This window comes from Crocodylus siamensis, chromosome 1 (genome assembly GCF_052110815.1).
Source record: "Crocodylus siamensis isolate JL-2025a chromosome 1, ASM5211081v1, whole genome shotgun sequence".
NCBI classification, from domain to species: domain Eukaryota; kingdom Metazoa; phylum Chordata; order Crocodylia; family Crocodylidae; genus Crocodylus; species Crocodylus siamensis.
In genome coordinates, this window is record NC_143395.1 from 51,317,882 (window position 1) to 51,340,052 (window position 22,171).

Genomic DNA, 22,171 nt, shown 5'->3' on the forward strand with positions numbered 1-22,171 from the left:
GCCCCTGCAAGACACGCTAGTAAATCTGGTCATCATACCAGATGACAAAGCTAAGCTATTTAATGACTTCTTTGCATCCATTTTCCTAAGCAGGGACCGGATCAGTCCTCCCACTGGGCCCCGCTCACACCCCAGGGGAGATGAACATAGGCCAAGGGTCAGTGAGGATCTAGTCATGGAATTTCTGGAGGGACTGGATACATTTAAATTGGCTGGTCCGGATGATTTCCACCCCAGAGTGCTGAGGGAATTAGCTGAGGTCATTGTGGAACCCCTGGCACGGCTCTACGAGCATTCATGGTGCTCTGGTGTGATGCCAGAAGGCCTGGAAGAGGGCCAATGTAGTTCCCATCTTCAAAAAAGGGAGGAAGGAGGACCTGGGAAACTATAGGCCAGTTAGTCTTACACTGATCCTGGGTAAGCTTTTTGAGAGAATTATCCTGGCACATGTCCACTAGGGGCAGCAGGGGAGATTATACTTAGGAACAACCAACACGGGTTTATTAGAGGCAGGTCCTGTCAAACCAACCTAGTGGCCTTCTACAACCAGGTCACCAAATCCTTAGATGCAGGGGTAGCAGTGGACATAGTCTTTCTGCACTTTAGGAAGGCCTTCAACACGGTCTCTCACCTCATTCCCATTAAAATTGGGGGACTGTGGTGTTGACACCTACACAGTCGAATGAGTCGCCAACTGGCTGGAGGGCCGCACCCAGAGAGTGGTACTGTATGGGTCATTTTCAACCTGAAAGGACGTGGGCAGTGGGCTTCCACAGGGCTTGGTCCTGAAGCCTGCACTGTTCAACATCTTCATCAGTGACTTGGACGAGGGGGTAAAAAACACCCTGTTCAAATTTGCTGATGACACTAAGATGTGGGGGGATGTGGGCATGCCAGAGGGAAGGAATAGGCTATAATCAGACCTAGACAGGTTACAGGGGTGGGTGGACAAGAATAGGATGGGATTCAACACTGACAAGTATAAGGTGATGTACCTGGGGAGGAACAACTGGCAGCATACCTACAGGTTGGGGAACTCCCTTCTTGTCAGTGCAGAGGCAGAAAAGGTTCTTGGTGTCATCATTGATGCCAAGATGTATATGGGCTGGCAGTGTGGGGATGCAGTCAGGAAGGCCAACCGCACCTTGTCATGTATTCACAGATGCATCTTAAGCAGGTCCAAAGAGGTGATACTCTCCCTCTGTGCAGCACTGGTCAGGCCACAGCAAGAGTACTGCATCCATTTCTGGGTGCCACACTTCAAGAGGGATTTAGACAACATGGAGAGGATCCAGAGGAAGGCCACTTGCATGATCGGGGCAGCAGGGCAGGCCCTATGAATAGAGGCTATGGGACCTGAACCTGTTCAGCCTCCAAAAGAGAAGGCTGAGGGGGGATCTTGTGGCCTGTTATAAACTAGTCAGGGGGAATCAGCAGTCACTGTTCCCCCGAGCACTCCCAGGAGTGTCTAGAAATAACGATCACAAGCTGGCAGAGGGTAAATTCAGATTAGACCTCAGGAGGCGCTACTTCAGTGTCAGGGCAGCTAGGATCTCGAACCAACTTCCAAGCAAAGTGCTGCTGGCTCCTCCCTTGGGGGTCTTTAAGACAACGGTAGACAAGCACCTTGCTGGAGTCATTTGACCCCAGTACTCTTTCCTGCCGTGGCAGGGGGTTGGACTTGATGATATGCTCAGGTCTCTTCTGACCCTACTAACTATGAAACTATGAAAAATGATAACACATTTATAAATATTCATTTAGTTATTGATTGTTGTCTTAAATTTGAACTTTTCTTGGATTCAGGGAAATATAATAAAAGAATGTTTGAAGACATTAAAAGTTGTCTGCTAGTTATGAGGTACAATGTATCTAGAATGACTTACCCATTGGGCAGGTGCACGCATAATGGCTTATCAAATCAACACAGGTTCCTTCATTTTTACATGGATTTGATCCACATGCATCAATTTCCATCTCACAGAATTCTCCTGGATAAAAATTCAAAAACATTATTCCCTTCTCAGAGTTAGAAATGAAAATGATATTTTAAATAAATCAAGGTTAAAACTGGGACCTACTATTTACATAAGAAAACCTTTAAACCCTGTGGAATACTGGATGACACTAAGGAATCCTGCTTTTAATGGTCAAAGATATATGGTTTAGTTTGAACAGCCAAAGCCTCTACAGATAGACCACCATGAAACCATGTGGAATTCAGAGAAACCGCAAAGGCAGCCTGCACAGATGATGGTCTGTGGGGAAGGGAGAAGGAGCAGGACAGGAGGGTCCTTGGCACATACCTCTGTGGGCTCCCAAGGCTGACAGAGACTGCTGAGTACAGCTGAGCATGCAGGGCTATAGGCTGTACAGGAGGGACAGGATAGGAAAGAGGGGTGGGGGCGTGGTGCTCTATATTAAGGAGGAATACACATCCTCGTTAATAAGCAAGGAGCCAGGGGAGGGGCACTCTGAAGTGCTTTGGGTTAGAGTACAGGCAGTCGAGGTGAAAGAGACTTAATGGTGGGAGTCTACTACAGACCTCCCAACCAGGGAGAAGAGCTTGACCAGGAATTCTTGGGTCAGCTCACAGAGGTAGTGAAGGCTAGGGATGTAGTAGTCATGGGAAGAGCAGTCAGCCAGGTCTGAACACTCACGTAGGTTCTTGGCCAGAGTGCAGGACCTCCATCTAACCCAGGAGGTGCACAGCCCCACCAGGGGGGATGTCTTGTTGGACCTAGTGCTGGCCACAAGCGACAACCTGGTGAGGGGGCTGCGAGTGCTTGACCACCTGGGTGACAGCGATCATCGCCTGCTGGAATTCACCATCCAGCGCAAGGTGGCAAAGGCATGCAGTAAGACAGCGCCCCTGGATTTTAGGAGGGCAGACTTCAACAAGCTAAGGAGGATAGTTGGAGAAGCGCTGAGGTCCTGAGGGGGTGGGGAGCCAGGTGTCCAAGGAGTGGAGACGATCCTCCAAGCCCAAAGGAAGGTAATTCCAATGAGGATCAAAGGGAGCAGGAGAGCACACAAGCCTCTGTGGCTCTCCAAAAGAATCCAGGAAGGTCTCCTTGCTAAAAAGGAGGCTTATACCCAGTGGAAAGAAGGGGTCATCACCAGGGAGGGCTATTCTGTAGTTGGTCGGGGATGTAGGGGGGCAGTTAGGAAAGCCAAGGCAGAGATGGAACTGGGACTAGCTTCCCAGGTTAAGGACAATAAGAAGTCTTCTTTTAAAGACGTAGGGGGTAAAAAGAAGGTCCCGGGTAATGTGGGGCCCTTGCAGGATGACATGGGTAACGTGGTCGTCACACCAGATGGCAAAGCTAACATGTTTAACGATTTCTTTGCCTCCGTCTTCCTAAGTAGGGAACAAAACAGCTACCTCCCTGATGGGCCCCCCTCGGGCCCCGGGGGAGGCACACCTGGGCCATGGGTTAGGGAGGATTTAGTTAGGGAGCTTCTGGAGGGGTTGGATGTATTCAAGTCAGCCGGCCCGGATGATCTCCACCCTAGAGTTCTAAAGGAACTGGCCGAGGTCATTGCAAGTCCCCTGGCACAACTTTACGAGCACTCGTGGTGCTCTGGTGAGGTACCGGAGGACTGGAAGAGGGCCAACATGGTCCCCATCTTCAAAAAAGGCAGGAAGGAAGACCCGGGAAACTATAGGCCGGTTAGTCTTACCTCGATCCTAGGCAAGCTGTTTGAGGAAATTATGCTGGCACACATCCAGGAGGGGCCAGCAGGAGACTGCATGCTTAGGGGCAACCAACACAGGTTCATCAGTGGCAGGTCCTGTCAGACCAACCTGGTGGCCGTTTACGATCAGATCACTAGATCATTCAATGCAGGGGTAGCAGTAGATATAGTCTTCCTGGACATCCAGAAGGCTTTTGACACTGTCTCTCACCCCGTTCTCATTAAGAAATTGCGGGGCTGTGGTGTAGACACCCACACAGTCAAATGGGTCGCTAACTGGCTGGAGGGCCGCACCCAGAGGGTGGTAGTGGATAGGTCCTTCTCAGCCTGGAAGGATGTGGGCAGTGGGGTTCTGCAGGGCTCTGTCCTCGGGCCCGCACTGTTCAACATCTTCATCAGTGATTTGGACAAGGGGGTAAAAAGCACCCTGTTCAAATTTGCTGATGACACTAAGATGTGGGGGGACGTGGGAACATTGGAAGGATGCAACAAGCTACAATCTGACCTAGACAGGTTACAGGGGTGGGCGGATGAGAATAGGATGGGTTTCAACACAGACAACTGCAAGGTGATGCACCGCGGGAGGAACAACCGGCACCATACCTACAGGTTGGGTAACTCCCCTCTTGTCAGCATGGAGGTGGAAAGGGATCTGGGAGTGATCATTGACTCCAAGATGAACATGGGCCAGCAGTGTGGAGAGGCAGTTAGGAAGGCCAACCGCACCTTGGCATGCATCCAGAGATGCATCTCGAGCAGGTCCAAGGAAGTGATCCTTCCCCTCTATGCAGCATTGGTCAGGCCGCAGCTGGAGTACTGCGTCCAGTTCTGGGCACCGCACTTCAAGAGGGATGTCGACAGGATGGAGAGGGTCCAGAGGAGGGCCACTCGTATGATCGGGGACAACAGGGCAGGCCCTATGAGGACAGGCTGTGGGACCTGAACCTGTTCAGCCTCCAAAAGAGAAGGCTGAGGGGGGATCTTGTGGCCCGTTATAAACTAGTCAGGGGGGATCAGCAGGCATTGGGGAAGTCACTGTTTCCCTGAGCACCGCCAGGAGTGACCAGGAATAACGGTCACAAGCTGGCAGAGGGTAGGTTTAGGTTAGATATCAGAAAGCGCTACTTCACGTTCAGGGCGGCTAGGGTCTGGAACCAGCTTCCAAGAGAAGTGGTGCAGGCTCCTACCCTGGGGGTGTTTAAGAGGAGGTTAGATGAACATTTAGCTGGGGTCATTTGATCCCAGTACTCTTTCCTGCCATGGCAGGGGGTCAGACTAGATGATCTGCTCAGGTCCCTTCCGACCCTACAAACTATGAAACTATGAAACTATTAGCATAAATGCACTCATGGCTCTGAAGAAGCACACCATTGCCTTTTAGAAGTTCAGCCACTCCCAGCTGCCTCTGCTCCATTGCCAACCAGGGTAATACGAGGAAATCCACAGCCATAGTGGCTGTCTAGGTGTGGAGGGTCATCCAGAATGTGATGGCTAACCCTTCATCCATCTCATAAACCCACAGGAGGTCATCACTGGGTTAAACCAGGTGGGCTTCCGCAAATACATGGGGGCTATTGATCTGTTGACACATAGATACTTTCCCATTCCCATCCTCTACGTACCCTAAAGCACTTTGGAGTTCATCAACCACAAGGGCTTCTTCTCTATCATGCTGCAAAGCATCATCAGCTACTATGGTTGCTTCATTCATAGGTTTTCTGGATAGGTGGGCAGTGGCCATGATACCAGGGTCTTCTGCAACTCCACCTTCCCCCAGATGATAGATGATAGTTACTACCCTCCTGGGACTCCTAGCATTTAGGTCAGTACAATCATCATCCCACCCATTATGATCATGGACCTGGCCTACCCTCTCCTCCCTTTGCTCATGAATCCCTACTCAGAATCTGGGCCATAAGAAAGAACACTTCAACTACAACTTAAACAGATGTTGGATGATGGTCAAATGTTCCTTCCATCACCCCAAGGAGTGCTGGAGGTATTTGAATCTACACCTCAACACAGCCAGAGTACTTCCCACATTTCGGTTCCACTGCCTTTGTCCTGAACAACTTATTCAAGGACAAGTGGGAAGCCTTATGTGAGGCCTAGGTAGAGAAGGCATGGTACACTGACCCTATGTGATGTGCTGTAGAAGTGTGGTTCTCAGGGAAGACTACTGGCCATGGGGTCCCTCTCTATCTGTCCTCTACTACCATTACAGATGGTTCCACAAAAGATGTGTGATTTCTGGAAGGGTAACATGCTTTGATAATATGGCAGTATATGTCTGGTGATACCTCTTAATGTGAAAATCAAGCTCAAGTGCCGTCTCTGGTTCTGACACAAAACTTGACACCCTAGAATTCTTTGAGTATTGTGGTGATTATTAACACAGAACTCATCTTTTATGGACCCAGATGAGCAAATTTTCCACCCACGTAAGACTCCCTGAGTACAGCCCTGCTATCTATTGCCTTCAGTAGCAATGCTTGGTTCTGATGCTTACAGGTGAAGGGCAATGGAAAAGGATTTGTTCCGTCCTGGGCTTGACTCCCCTACTCCCAACATGCCATGAGTTCCATATAGTCCATGCCACTGGTAAAGTGCTCAGTGGGGTGTGGGAAAGGATGGGTTGGTATGTGTTTGCCCAGGGAATGCAGGAGGGGAGTTTTCCATGAAGTGATGACTTCTGCTGTGAAACTTGAAGCTGCTTCAGTCATATACTGCAGTTCAATCAGGACTAGACCAGTCAAGTGCCTTCTGCAAACCAATCTGGTACCTTGGCCTGGGAAAAATCCTTACTCCAACACCAGCCAACTGTGCTTGTTTTTTTTTTTTTACAGGACTCCTACTTTTCCAATAGTGGCCAGTACCCATGCTGGTATACCAGGAGCAGGTCTGTGCACTTGGTTTCAGGCCTCCACACTGGCACTGAGAACGGGAGTGATCTCTCTTTGGATCCCTGTGCTGGGACCAGAAGGACTGGCGGATGGTCTCTGAAATAGTGGCAGTCCCTCTAAGGCAGCATTTTTCAACCTGTGGGTCGCAACCCAAAAACTGATTTGCAAGAATGTATGAAAGGGTCTCAAACAAACTTTAAAAATGGATCAATGAACTAAAACTGGATTCTCCTTTAAAAGAGAAAATGTGGGAAATCATGCGTTTGCCCTTGAAGGCTGTCAGAGTTACAGCCTGCAAGGGATTTCTTGAGTCCCCACATGCCCCCACACACTCACTCCCTACCCCACACTCTGCAGGGCTGGGGGCTGGAGGCTGGTGGCTGAGGGCAGGGGGTAGTGGGTTGGGAGTGAGGGGCATTGGGTGCAGACAAGCCATCAATATTTACAAATGGGCCCTGGTACAAAAAAGTTTGTGAACCACTGCTCTAAGGAGCTGTTGGAGTCGAGGGATCAGAACACCCTTGGCTCTGCCATGGGAAATTGTGTCTCCAGGCATGCTAGTTCCCCCAGACACAGCTGAGGTCCTCTGGGGATGAGGTGCTCATCCTGGGGAAACTGTGATGTGGCGGGGCACACCACTGAGGTCCAATTCCTGCATTTCAATGACTGTGAGTCTGGATCTATCCCAGCTCCACCTGTGCTCTCAGTTCCTTTGCATACCTGTGGAGCAATACCAGCATCCATGCTTTCTCTATGTCCCTGGGGAGTTGCTACTGGTCACTCTATCCTACTGTCATCCTACTGCACCATCTACTGTTGTGGCCTTTTCCCACCAGCTTGCATACCTAGCTTTTTTACAACACTGAACTCAATTCTATCAGTCTAAATATAACATCTGTACACATCCTAGGAGGATACACATCCATATCCTAGATTTTCTATTTGCAAGCCATATTTTTGTGACTCTGTGATTTTTGTGTTAAGATCCATTTAACACAAAACAACAAGAAGAATTTGCAATCCTCTGAGCTACCCATTAATGCTATTTTGTGAGTTGCTTATATGTTTATTCAGCTGAATTGATTTATTTAAATCACCATTAAATAATAGGTGCACTTAAAAGTTATCATGTTAAAAATACTTAGACATGAGTACACCATTAGCATTGGTTCCAGGGTCTGATCAACAGCAAAACTATCTCCTGTGTTTCCTGTCATGGAATTTGTCATAATGCAAATATAAATTGTAACTCACTGTTACAGGAATGTTAAAGTTTATTTTCTATAAGGTATTTATTGAACCATAATGAAAGGAAAACATATTAAAATATTGAAAAAATCTATCGCACTGCAATTTTTTTCTGCAAATTCCAGTATTTCTCTTAGGATGCATACCACTGCATTTTCTCACATATAATGCTCACCATTTTCCCCATCAGCCCGCCCCCCTAGTTGGGATGCATGTATTAAGCAGGGAAGATGATTTTCTCCTTGAGATAAATCACTCTGCTTCGATCCCTGCTCCACAGTGCAGTGGCTCTTGCATTACTGTTCAGGCAGTTTCACAGTTTCATAGTTTCTAGGGTCGGAAGGGACCTGAGTAGATCATCTAGTCCGATCCCCTGCCATGGCAGGAAAGATTACTGGGGTCAAACGACCCTGGCAAGGTGTTCATCTAACCTCCTCTTAAACACCCGCAGGGTAGGAGCCTGCACCACTTCTCTTGGAAGTAGGTTCCAGATCCTAGCCGCCCTGACTGTAAAGTAGCGCCTCCTGATAGCTACCCTAAATCTACCCTCTGCCAGCTTGTGACCGTTATTCCTGGTCACTCATGGCAATGCTTGGGGGAACAGGGACTTCCCCAGTGCCTGTTGGTCCCCTCTCACTAGTTTGTAACAGGCCGCTAGATCCCCTTCAGCCTTCTCTTGTGGAGGCTGAACAGGTTCAGGTCCCGTAGCCTCTCCTCATAAGGCCTGCACTGCTGCCCCCTGATCATGTGAGTGGCCCTCCTCTGGACCCTCTCCATGTTGTCCACATACCTCCTGAAGTGTGGCACTCAGAACTGGATGCAGTACTCCAGCTGTGGCCTGACCAGTGCCACAGAGGGGGAGTATCACCTCCTTGGACCTGCTCGAGATGCATCTGTGGATGCATGACAAGGTACGGTTGGCCTTCCTCATTGCATCCCCACACTGCTGGCCCATGTTCATCTTGGAGTCAATGATGACTCCAAGATCCTTTTCTGCCTCTGTACTGACAAGAAGGGAGTTCCCCAACCTGTAGGTATGGTGCCAGTTGTTCCTCCCCAGGTGCATCACTTTGCACTTGTTGGTGTTGAATCCCATCCTATTCTCATCCGCCCACCCCTGTAACCTGTCTAGGTCTGATTGCAGCCTATTCTTCCCTTCTAGCATGCCCACTTCCCCCCACTTCTTCGTGTCATCAGGAAATTTGAACAGGGTGCTTTGAGGGATTTAATGTTCTTAATTGCTAATTATTCTTCATTTCAAAGGTGTTAATAATCATCTCTGCTTTTTAATAGTCTCACTACTCTACTAGTCAAGCTAACCTGTATTCAGTTTTGATGTCTCTGAGCTTCTCCTGGTCTCTTTACTTCTATTTTACAGCCTTAAAGACTTTTAAACTCCTTTTAAAATCACAGATCTACCCATGGAGGCTAGTCTTCAATGGCAGCTAGATTATAATTTGTTAAGCAGGAGAGGGAGATGGAGTCAACTGAATATTAGGCTGTGTTCCTGCTCTATGCAGCCATAACTCTGGACAAATCTTTTTTATTTATTTTGCTTTTCAAAAAAAAGGGGTGTATTATATTCTGGGGCATGCTTTATGCAAGAAAATATGGTACCCACTTTGCTCCTAATCATTATGCTATACTTCTGTCTCTTCAGAATCAAGGATAGCAAGCAGAATGATAAAGTTTTTCCTTGAAATAATATTGAAATATTCTATTTTTTCATGTTTATTTAAAATTAAAAACTTAATTATACAACCATAAACCAAAGGTTTGATTTTCAGCTTTGTATAAATAAGTTGTAATTTTCTATGGAAGTAGAAACATACTGTAAAATTACATAGTCAAATACCCAATTTTCCATTGAAAATGTTCTAACCAATACTTCTTGATTAGGACTCCTTAACATATGCACTTGAGTGGGAAAATGTATTCACTCTGGCCACAGGGAGTAATTTCATTTTTATGGATGAGTAAAATAATAGTTTTTCTTTCTTTCTTCAAATATAGACAAGTACATTTTTGTACCTGGGCTAGTAAATGTTTATGGCAAATTGCAAGGCTGATATAAAGGGACCGGGGAAAAAATAAATGGCTGAATGAGAGGAAACATATAGGAGCTATACTTGGCTATCTTGCTAGAAACAGACAGATTTATTTTATTTCCTTAAAGGCTTACTCTGTACAGAAGGTAGTTATATACTTTTAAAAAATGAGATAGTTAATCAGAAAGATACGTAGTGAACCCAAACACATCTGCGTTCAGGTGAAAAACTGAACAAATTCCAAAACTAAAATGATGATATTTTTATATCATCTATCCATGAGGGGAACCCAATGCTCTGAAAAATGCATTGACTATGCTATAGTATGTGTCATTACTGTCTACTGTAAAGGAATCTACATTGAACATTCAGAATGCCTGATTTATTCAAGGGCCAGTGACCAGAGTTCATAACATTTTATGCTTTTTGAAATAAAATAATGACTTTTCCTGAAAAGATTTTGACTCTTCAAGGTTGCTTTAGTTTTTTATGTAAACAAAATTTCAGAATTTTTATTGCAAAATTCTTAATTTCCTTTTTCCTTATTTATTCTTTTTTTTAATACTTGATGCTATGCTATAAATGTTATCCAGGTTATTGTGGGGTATTCTTTTATCCCCTCCTCTGTCTAGTTCCATTTTGGAAAAGTTACAGATAAGCAACAGGAAAAATAAAGCAAATTGCCACTCTATAGCTTCTTAAGTGTTGAAGTTTGGCAGGGGAAAGAGGATCAGAGTAGTAAAATGAAAAAATGAAAAACAAGAAAAATGCAAAAGATTAATAAAATGGACATACTGTGGGATAGAGATATCAGTCTGTAATGCATTTTTTTGTGAAGGTGTGCTGTAAAAGAAGTGAAAAAAATGAAAATTTGTTCAATTTCAATGATTACCAAAATATTTTAATACACCATTAAAAATAGCAGTGTTTTGGAAATTTATTTTGTATTTTCTGGCCAATTCTCTTTTTGACTAGATTATTATTACCAAGCACACTGAGAAGAGAAGCTAACAATCTGTGAAAGCTAGGGGGAAAAAATCTCCAAGTCTCTTTTTAAACAGATTATTTAAGTGTCCATTTGTGTTCAGCTTACTGATAAGCACATGTTTAAGTCCTGAAGTAGTTTGCTGAACTCTGATGAACTGTCGAAGCACAGCCTGGGGTTTTAGGTTTTATAGGTTCTGTAAGAGTGGGGAAGAATTACAGTCCTGATTCTGTGATTTGCTGGATGAACTATTTGCTTTTAACAAGCAGATACTTGTGCCTGTGAAAGCTGCATTTCAAATAGTGAGGATCTGCCAGCACGCAACAAGGGCCTTTTATATTACTTCTGTCCTTCTGACTCTTACCATACATTTGCTACTATATTACCCAAATAATTAAAGTGCTAAAATGTCTCCCTGTGCACTATATAGTATTATAATGTGTGGAAATCAAATCACATAGGAAATAGCTACAAGATTATAGTTATACACACAGGGTGTATCTACACTAGACACTAACTGCAGAGTAGCCTAATAATACTGCACAGTAGTGTGCTGAGCAAAAAATGGACTAATACACTACCACACAATAACATTAGGCTACTGCAGTTAGTGTCCAAAGAAATGCAAGCACCAGCACCACTGCTCAGTAGCGCAAGTTACTGTGCATAGATATAGTACTTATCTAAGTACTAAACTTAATGTGTAGTAACTATAGTACATTAATGAACATGTAGATGCACCCAGTCTCACACAATTTATAATAAACTATCTCTTTTATACCCATTAATCATTATTATTACAGTACCTTGATTAAAATGTGGACAGTTTGAATGTATAAAAATCATTATATACTCACTTTCTTTTTACAAAAGTGGGTACATCTAGATGTGTCATTAAGGTACCATTATAAGCTCTAGCACAGTTTGTGCCAGAATTTATCATGGTACCTTAATGGCACATCTAGATGCTCAAACTGTTGTGGTCCAGGGCATACATGCAGATACTACACCCAGGACTGCAGCAGTTTAAGCTAGGACAGAATAATTGGGGCTGGCTGGGACATGAAAAGCTGGCTGGAGTCCTGTGGCTAGGTGGCAGGCAGGGGTCTGGTTCCCTGCTGCCTGGGTTGACTGTGTGCCATGTATGCCTAAATCAGCATTTACACCTGTGTCTAGGCACAGTTATTTTCACCTCCATAAGATACTACTTTCCCTGACAGTACTATCTTACAGCAGCAAAAATTAATTTGCTGTGGTCTAATAGCATTCGTTGTGTTGGCTGTGACGCTTTACACCACAGCAAATTAGTGTACTGCACAGTAATGTGCGCATATAAATGCACCCAGTGAGTAGCAATCTAACCACACCTTCTCCGAGCAGATCCAGAATCCATCCTTGGAGGTTTTTAAGGCCAGGCTTGACAAAGCCATGGCTGGAATGATCTAGCTGGGGATGGTCCACCCCTGAGCAGGGAGTTGGGCTAGATGAACTCCTGAGGTACCTTCCAACCCCAATTTTCTATGATAATAAATGTTTTCTATCATGGGGAATGTGTGCTGTGCTGGGTTGTAGTACCAGAATTATTAACAGTGGCTATACTGGGGGGCAGAGAGTTAATGGTATGCACTACATAGGTATTTCCATTGAAAAACTAATTTAATATGACCCAGGAAATTGATGTGTTAGGTTTTCTTCTAATAGAAGTTTTTACTCTTTCCATTTATAATTAATCACACAAAAAGCAAGTCATCGTTAATACTAGCTGTCCTCATACTCCTATAATAAATTCTTTGAGAAGGTTCTACATGGATATTCATAAGGGGGAAATTCAGAATATTTTCTGTTCCTGGTTAACTTTATGAATAAATATTAGTACAATCAAACGTGCTTAAAGAATTGCTTTTTGGTACAGATCTGGAATCCTTAAATGGCTGATTCCTTTAAGCAAACTTTACAACTTTTTACTACCACACTGAGGTCAAGACAAACTAGCAACTCCAAACTATTATAAAATTTATTAGGATCTGAACTGCTGCGAAATGCATAATTTATGGTATTAAGATCTGATTAAGTGTTAAATGCATGTCAGGAGAGATCTCCACAGTAATCCACTTAGCTTTTAATGCCTAATTATCACTTCGTAGTGGAGTGAAGGCTGAATAATTGAGAACTGAAATGCTTACAGAACTTAAACAGGTTTTTTGTATGCAACTAGGGGAGTTATTCCTCCATCAGGAATAAGTTTAACAAGTACAGTGAACAAAGGGGAACAGAAGAAGTCAGAAGAAGTAATAAAACTGGGGGAATAATAAGTGGTTAAACAGTTTTCTGCTATATCAGTTACACAATTAGGTGACCCATTGTAGTGTCTGGTGCCACTAATAAACCAAGCAACATAAAATACTTTTAAATAAATAAACCACAAGGAGTCACCTATTCACAGTTTTATAAAAAATGGCACTAGGCCAAGACTGTGAAAAGATGGGAGAAAATGGAAAGAATAAGACAGATACAGATTATAGCAACAAATTTACCAAGATTAAAAAAGGAACTAGCTATTTACATATATTAAAACAATATTCAAAGCATAATTAACATTGGAAGAATTATGGAAAGTATATGAATCCTATAGAGCAGCATTTAAGCAAATAATTGATAATTAAATTAAGGAGGTAATATAATACTGGGAACATACTCCATCTCTGCTTATTATGAAGTTTTGTTTTATTTTCCCCCACTTTTTGTTAAGTATCTAGAGTACTGGTCACTCCAAGAGACTGGATGGAAAAACAGTTCTCAGGTCTGATCTATTACAGTGATTCTTATGTTGCAATATTTAGTACATTTTATTAAGTCTCATTCAGAAATGAGCCAAAATTACTCATTGTCAAACTTCCTACAGCTTACTGATAATGGGAAAGAGGAGGGTAAAAGCACAACTTCTCTTAGATAACTTAGAAGGTTTTGCTGTTTTTCACCCCATAATTATGGCTCTAATTCAAAAGTGTGTAAACTCTGTGCCAACACATAATTTTTCTACTTAACATTCTCTTTCTGTTCCTGTCCTCTTTATCATCAGTCTTTTTGTATTTCCTATTTAAATTCAATTTTCTACATTCAAAGTTATGGAATTATTTCTTTGAAAGAATCCAATATTGAGGAAAAGTTGTTTATTGTTAGGAGGTAAGAATGAAACGTGCAGATTGCACAGGTAAACAACACTGGCAATAATACAGTACTGGAGTTATAGAAATGAGATGAAATTTAATGGTATAACATGCAAGTTCATATAGTATGGAATAACAAGAATAATTTCTGTTGTAAGGGAATTACCTGGAAGGGAAAGACCTGGTTATATAAGTTTGTCATGTAAACTGATCACACAGTAACTATGAGCCACCAAGGTGATACCTTATGTGGCTATGAAAAAGTCAAACATAATCAGGTACAGTACTTGCAGTAAAGATGGGGAAGAATTAATGCTGTTCTATATGGTGCTGGTGACACTTCATCTGGATACTATATACATTTCTGGGTGCTATGTTCAGGAAAGATTAATTCAAACTAAAAGAAATATAGAAAAGAGTACTAAAAAGAGGACAAGAAAGGAGAGCCTATTTTATGGGTGGGGAATAAAAATAACTTTGATTTATTTAAGTATTAACATGAAGACCAAGAAGATACAATTGTTGCATAGAAATAAATCATGCTGGTAAATTCCACAGAGGGAAAACAACCATTTAAGCTAAAGAACAGTGCTGTCAAAAGCACAACTTGGAACAAATTAGCCACAAATTTCAGCTGGATATTAAAAAGAAAGTTCCTCGTGTTCAGAGAAGTGAGGTTCTAGAAGTGGCTCCTGATAGGCAGATAAAAGGCAAAATCTCTATCTAGTTTTAAAATGGAACTTGCTAAGTTTATGAAAGGGATTATATGACATAGTTGGCTGTGGCAGCAGAAAACCAAACTTGATGATCCAAGAGTTCCTTTCTAATTCTGTGTTCTGATGGAACTTCCCAAAAGGGAACTCAGTTTTAACTAGGAAGAATGTGGAACTTACTTAAAAAGCTTTGTATACAAAAACAGGGAGACATAATTGTATTTCTTAGGTTTCAGTGGGGGCATCTACACATGCACTTTACTGCATTGTTGACTAACAGGCTCCACAGTAAAGCATCATCATCTACACATGTGGTGCTTTTAGGCCTCAGTAAGCTAATTAACTCCACTGTAGGATAGTACTGTCCACAACAGGTACCATATTTAATGGTATATAAGTCTACATGGTGTATCGGTAAACCCCTGGTTTTCTGGTTTGAAAGGTAAGGATTTTCATAGGCAGGGTGTATAAGTTGGTGCTAAGCCTGGCACTGCTTGCAGAGGAAAGGGAGGAGGACAGGGCTAGGGCTAGGTTCAGTGCTCGGCTGGCATGCCCCTATCCCCTGCGAGTGGCACTGCTGGGCCATGCCATTGCCACTCTCAGGGGATAGGGCCACACCAGCCGCCGGCCCCATCCCTATCCCCTGTGAGTGGGGACAGGCTTGCATGAGATGAAGCCACACCACCTGAGTGCTGAGCCTAGCCCTGTCTGTTCTGAGTGGTGCTGCTGAACACCAAGTCTGGTGCCGTTTGCAGGGAATGGGGCTGGGCTCAGTGCTTGGGTAGCACGGCCACATTCCCAGGAAGCCCAGCGCTGCTTGCAGGGGACAGGGACAGGGACGGGACTGGGCTCAGTGCTGAGGTGGCACTTCTTCATCCCCTGTGAGTGGCACTGAACTCAGAGCTCGGCTGCTGCAGCCCCATGCCTTGCTAGTGGTGCTAGTGTGGCTCAGGCAGTCCTACTCACGAGGGATTGGGCTGGGTCAGCCAAGCACTGAGCCCAGCTGAGCTGAGACCCATGCCTGATTTTTTGAGGAAGCATGGTGTATAAGTTGAGTTAGATTTTTAGGACCCCCAAATTGGGCTTCAAAATCTGACTTATTCACTGTGAAATATGGTACTATCTTATGGTGGAGTTATTTAGTGCACCGAAATGTATGTGTAGCCAGTGACTGAGGCTGGCTAAGGCATGAGGCTGCTACAGTGCAGGGCTGACTGCTGCACCCACTGTAATGTGCACTGGGATTCAAAACTGCTGGATCAAACCCATCCTGTCATAGAATACATTTCTGGTTTTGTATATAGCCCATTAATTGTGTTTATTACATGACCTTTATAGCATGCCCGCTGCAATTGTGCCACTGTTAACACCTTTTTTTATTCAAGCCCCATATAAATGTCATGTGTTTCACTATAAATTATATAGCATAGTATACTTATACACTGAGTTCACTGGATATTTTACACTCCCAAACATACAAGGCAGCAAGCAACAATAGATGGTAAATCAAGCAGTTTGTCAAACCAACAAACATCTTTTTTAGCTTTAATAATAGAATACCTAGACTTCAGGAACATCATTCATTATAATTTGTGGAATGAAAGCTAGTTTCTCAAGTTATGGTATTGCTTTCTCACCTCAAGACTTTGGTTTTTGTGCTTTTATTCTATAGTAATCACATGTCACATTACATTAGATTAAAATAAATACATAAAAAGCCATTACTTTTTGCCCATCTAAGCCAAGAAACTAGCAGCTTAGTTATATGTTGTCTCTTTCAAACGAGATCAGTTCCCTGGAGAATGAAAGAAGCAGACTGTATGAAACTTGCTTTGAAACCGAACTCACAGGTGAAAGATTGCTGAACCTCATTACCACAGAACAAGACACACAGCTGGTTAACTAACATCATTAACACCCAGCAACCTAGACACCTGTACGTAAAGCATTATTAATTCAGATAAGATTTGCCCATGTGTGCATGTAATGCAGAACTTTGTTTCAGTTTCAACGATTGCTATTCATGTCATATTAAGGGTTTAATACAACTGTTAACAAAACAAGCTGGAAATGTGTTGTAGAAGCAATCCAATCCCATAACCCACAAAATATTAATGAAGCGGTAAATGACTGCTAGCTGTGGTCCTAAAGAATATCACTCACTACGCTAGCAACCATCTAAGTAAAATTTTCCTGGAGAGCACTTTATCTTCAGTTTATTAAAAAATATTAAATTTCACCTTTTCTGGAAACTGCTTCATTCAGTCAATGTTTTGTAGGGGGAAATATACACCATTATTTTCATAATTCCCCAGCTAGTATGCTTAATGAAAATATGACTGATATAAAAGTCTCCCTTCCAGCAATTATGCTAGCATCCATCCAATAGTTATTTCTAAATGTTCTTTCTTTCTTCATAAAGTAATCCCTAGTCACTAAACTCAGGGCACAGGAAGTTCATTTCTAAGGTTTCCATCTGTACTGCTCTTTCAGTTGCTTCTACCAGTTGGATTCTCTTTGTAATTTTCTTTTGGACTCCTCAGTGATTTTTACCATATAAAGTTAATACAATCCAGCAACTAAAAAGTAGCAAAACAATTATTGTAAACTGCTATTATTGTGACTGCTATTCTTTAGCAATTGAGCTGTTTTTTATTATTTTTACGGCTGATGTCTCCTCTTAATTATTTCTTAGAAATTTTTGCAAAATGTTTTGCACAACGCAACTATGCTGACTATTCCCCTCGCTATATTTCAACTTTTTATGCCTTTTAAATTGTTCCAGAAAATAATCTAATTTTTTGACTATGGGACGGATTCTAGCTGGTAATCCCAAGGGAAATGTAACACTAACGATTTGCTAGTGATGGGATTAATACTGATTAGGTTCTAAATTAGAGGGATAAACTCTTGTTATCTCCCCTGATACACAAGAATTTCCAAATGTCATAGATAACTGTTCTGGAATCGGAACCCACTGCTTGCTAAATTCTCATTGGCTAATAGAAGAGATACGATATCCTAGTAACATAATATACAAACATCTAAATTTCAGCAAAATCATATTTCCCTGAAAATAAACATCAGTGTGTCTATTCCTAATCTATAACTCTAAAGTATCTTTGCTTCACCCAGGACACTGATTGAATGAAATCAGACTTTCATTGATTACATTGAACTTGGATCAGGGCCCTTTTGTCTATTGCTACATGAATTATAAAGTACTCTCAAGTGCCAATTTCACCTTCCTACAGTTTATAGTCAAATAAATTATTCAGTCTCCTAAAAAGGTGTCCTGTAAAATGCTGCTGTTAGCAGCTAGCAACTAGGCCATGTTTTTTTAAACAACAAAGCCTCTCACCTAAGTCACTTTCAAATGGACATTTTAAAATATATGTGTGGCCTGCTTTAGGAACTTGGCTCTTCATCCAGTTGTGGGTTCTGAAAAGTACAGTTTAGCCTTATACAACTTATTCTGGTGAGCTGGTCTTGAAGATTCAGCAGTTCTTCAAATCAGTATTTTTTTTCTTTTTTCATCTCTCTCATGTTGTATTATGTCATGTTGTGTTATGATGTAGAATCTTTCCTCTAGACACTTTTATTTTTTTATTATATTTGTTGATTTATTCTTTTCAATTTTATAATTATATTGGATAGGATATCCAAAAGCTAAGGCAGATATGGAACTAGGGCTAGCATCAAGGATCAAGAGCAACAAAAGGTCCTTTTTTAAATACATAGGGAGTATGAAGAAAGCACTGGGTAACATGGGCCCCCTGAGAGGCAATCTGGTGGTTGCACCAGAGGAAAAGGCAGACCTTTTTAACAATTTCTTTGCCTCCATTTTTTTGTGCAGGGACCAGGACTCTCCCACTGAGTTTCAGGATGGACTCGGGAGAGACTTTGACTGGCCTAGGGTTGGGGAGGACTGAGTTAGGGAACTTCTGGAGGGGCTGGTCATGTTCCAATCAGCAGGTCCAGATGCTCTCCACCCCAAGGTGCTGAGGGAATTGGCAGCGGTTATCAAGGGGCCGCTGGCATGGCTTTATGAGTACTTGTGGTGCTCTGGCCAGGTGCCAGACAACTGGAGGAAGGCCAAAGTGGTCCCCATTTTCAAAAAAGGGAGGAGGGAGGACCCGTTACTCTTACTTTGATCCTAGGGAAGCTCTTTGAGATTATCCAGGAGTACATCTGGGAAGGACAGGCAGGGGGGACTATGTTCAGGGGCAACCAGAATGGCTTCATTAGGGGCAGATCCTGTCAGACCAACCTGATCGCCTTCTACAATCAGGTCACAAAATCATTGGATGCAGGTGTCGTGGTGGATGTAATCTTTCTGGACTTCAGAAAGGCCTTTGTCTCCCACCCTATTCTCATTAAAAAACTAGGTGACTATGACACTGATGCCTACACAGTCAGATGGGTTGCAAATTGGCTGAGGAACTGCACCCAGAGAGTGGTGGTGGATGGGTCATATTCGACCTGGAGGGATGTGGGCAGTGGGGTCCCCCAGGGCTCAGTCCTTGGGACCACACTGTTTAATCTCTTTATTAGTGACTTGGACGAGGGGGTGAAAAGCACCCTGTTCAAAGTCACTGACAACACCAAGATCAGGGGTGCGGTGGGCACACTCAAAGGGAGGGACATGATAAAGCTGGATCTGGACAGGTTACAGGGGTGGGCAAATGAGACTAGGATGGGATTCAATACTGACAAGTGCAGAGTACTTCTTTTGGGCAGTAAGAACCAGCAGCATACCTATAGGCTGGGGAACTCTCTTCTTGAAAGCACAGTGGCATAAAGAGATCTTGGAGTCATCATCAATATGCACTGGGCTCATGGGGCCAATATGGTCAAGGTGGCCTGTGATGTCAACTTTGTAGCCATCTGCTGTGTGGCACACAAGTTGCACCTCATTGTCAGGGATGCCTTGGAGGAGGACAGGGCTGCCAGTGATGGTGCCAGCACCACCAGCAAGCTCATTTCGAAATGTAGGAAGGTGGTAGGCTACTTCCACCAAAGCATCAAGTGAGGCAAGATGCTTCAGGACAAACAAGCAGAGCTAAACATCCCTCAGCACAGAATCATGCAGGATGTGGAGACTCGGTGGAACTCCACATATCTGATGCTCCAGAGGCTGCTGTAGCAACAAAAGGACATCCATGAGATGGCCTTGCTCAGGAAGATTGGGATGAGCAGCCCCCTTAACAGAGCTGAGTGGGATGCCATCTCCCAGATCTTGGTGGTCCTTAAGCCCTTCCTTGAGGCCACTGAGAGCCTGAGTGCTGGTGATGCCCTCCTTAGCCAGGCAATCCCTGTAGAACCAAATGGAGTAGTTCCAGGAAATCAGTGTTCCTGGTTGGGGCCAGCCGCTGTCACCAGACATGCAAGCACTTGTGAAGTGGCTGAATGAGGGCATCAGCAAATAGCTTGATACCTTGTGGTTCAATACGATCCACATTCTGGCAACCACACATAACCTGAGGGTGGAGGGGAGTATCAATATATGCAGCAGTAAAACCCTGGGTCAGTGTATGGAGGTGCTGTTGAGGAGAGTCAGGAAGGAAAAAGGACAGAGGTGGGGGGAGGACATGGAAGAAGAGGATCTATTGTCCCGTGCCAGTACACCATCCACCAGCCAGTCTCCTCTTCCACCACAGGTACTGCCAATGTAGGCCAAAGGCATGGCTTCCATGGTAAGGTCCAGAGGCACCAGACCCCACCATCAGGAAGGTAGTGCTGAGGCCTTCATGGCTGCTTATCTCACTGAGGACATGGAGCTGCTGGACTGTGATCCCTTGGCTTACTGGGCAAGTCAAATATTTCTCATCAGGGCACTTCCATCAGAGATATGTATTGTGACGATATCGCCATACTGGATATATTATTGGCAGGTTTTGTATATCTTGTCACAGCATGTTCTGGATCCATTTGGTGTGTTTTGGACTGTAGGAAGTTGGCTTCTGGTGATAAGGTTAACAAGGTTCAGTGCTTGTTTGAATTTACAAACTGTTTTTCACAGACAAGCCTATGAATTGTTTCCCAGAAACCCCTGCACCTATCTCCTTGTAACCAGGCAGGCTTCATGGCTTCAGCAGCAGCTACCATGCCTGCTGTTTTCACTCCACTGTGCCTTACATATACATGAAACAAGTTTTGTTTGTCAGCACTTTAAGGTGCAGTTTCCTAGAAACCCCTCCACCTATCTTCTTGAAACTTGGCAAGCTTTGTGTCCCCAGCAGGGGCTATCACCTCCCTGTGCCTTCACACTTACAAGTGACAGGAGTTTGGTCTGAACAATTTCTGGTGCAGTTTCTCAGAAACCCCTGCACCTATGTCCTTGAAATTTGACAGGGTTTGTGGTCTCTGCATGGTATATTCTCTCTGTTGTTGTCACTTGAATGAGACAAGAAATGATAAAGTTACAGGCATTTTCATGATTCCTCATAATACCCTATATACGAAACATTAAACACATTGAAACACCAGCAAGATGGGTAAACACTTTTAGCAAAACAAAATGTAACAGTGCTTCAAAACAGTGAAATGCTACACTGTCCCTTCAAAATGATGAATTGGAAATCAAAATGGAACGGCGCTGTTTCGCACAGCCCTAATAGATGTCCCAGATTTAAAAAATAGGGGTGTGTGTATGTGTGTGTGTGTGTCTAAGTGACATCATGCATTGTCACAACAAGCTTTCAGGTGGATGCACCAATACGTGGAAAAAACAAAACAAGCAACAAAAAAAACCCCAAAGCCAAATCTGTCTTGAATATATATCTATATATATGTGTTTATTGATATATATATATATCAATATAGATATCTAGATATCTAGATATAGATATATCTCTCTCTATATAGATATGCGTGTGTGTCTATATATACATAGACACTCATACATATTTTAAACCTGGGCCTTGACTCCTAGGTTCTTTTGAAAAAGTTACAAGATGCCTTCTATCTCATCATACCCTTATTACTTAATTTATGTGCAAGTAGATTCCATACCTGTGAGGTATAGTGTAAGAAAATTTTGTTCTAGTAGGTGAATAGTTCAAACTGACATCCTTAAGCCTATGCAATAAGTGTTGCTAGCTGAAGCTTCAGAAGAAGCTGACCTTTTGAACTACCGGCCCAGTTTACCAGCCTGGTCATGCACATGCACATGCACATGCACATGAAAGTTTGTGGCAGGAACGCGAAATGTGTGTTTTGAGGTAAAGGTGAGAGATTGTTGTGACTGATGATGTATGCATCTTGTGAGGAAATGATATGAGGGATACAATTGGGCTGGAGGTGATTGACATCAAGGCTGTTTACAGATGTTAAAACCCCATCCCCAATGGTGTTTTACTTTAAACTCATTGCACTCCTGCACTGAGCCCAGTGCATGCCCAGAAGA

The 22,171-nt window shown here is 43.3% G+C and overlaps 1 protein-coding gene across 1 annotated transcript in view; it reads right to left on the bottom strand.

Moving 5' to 3' along the window:
* The window catches only part of EYS (EGF-like photoreceptor maintenance factor), a 1,897,540-nt gene that overhangs the window by 1,724,036 nt on the left and 151,333 nt on the right, over window positions 1-22,171 (bottom strand). Inside the window, exon 8 of the mRNA XM_090034512.1 lies at window positions 1,887-1,991. Within this exon, the coding sequence (XP_089890638.1) occupies window positions 1,887-1,991 (105 nt within the window). The remainder of the gene's footprint in view (window positions 1-1,886; window positions 1,992-22,171) is intronic.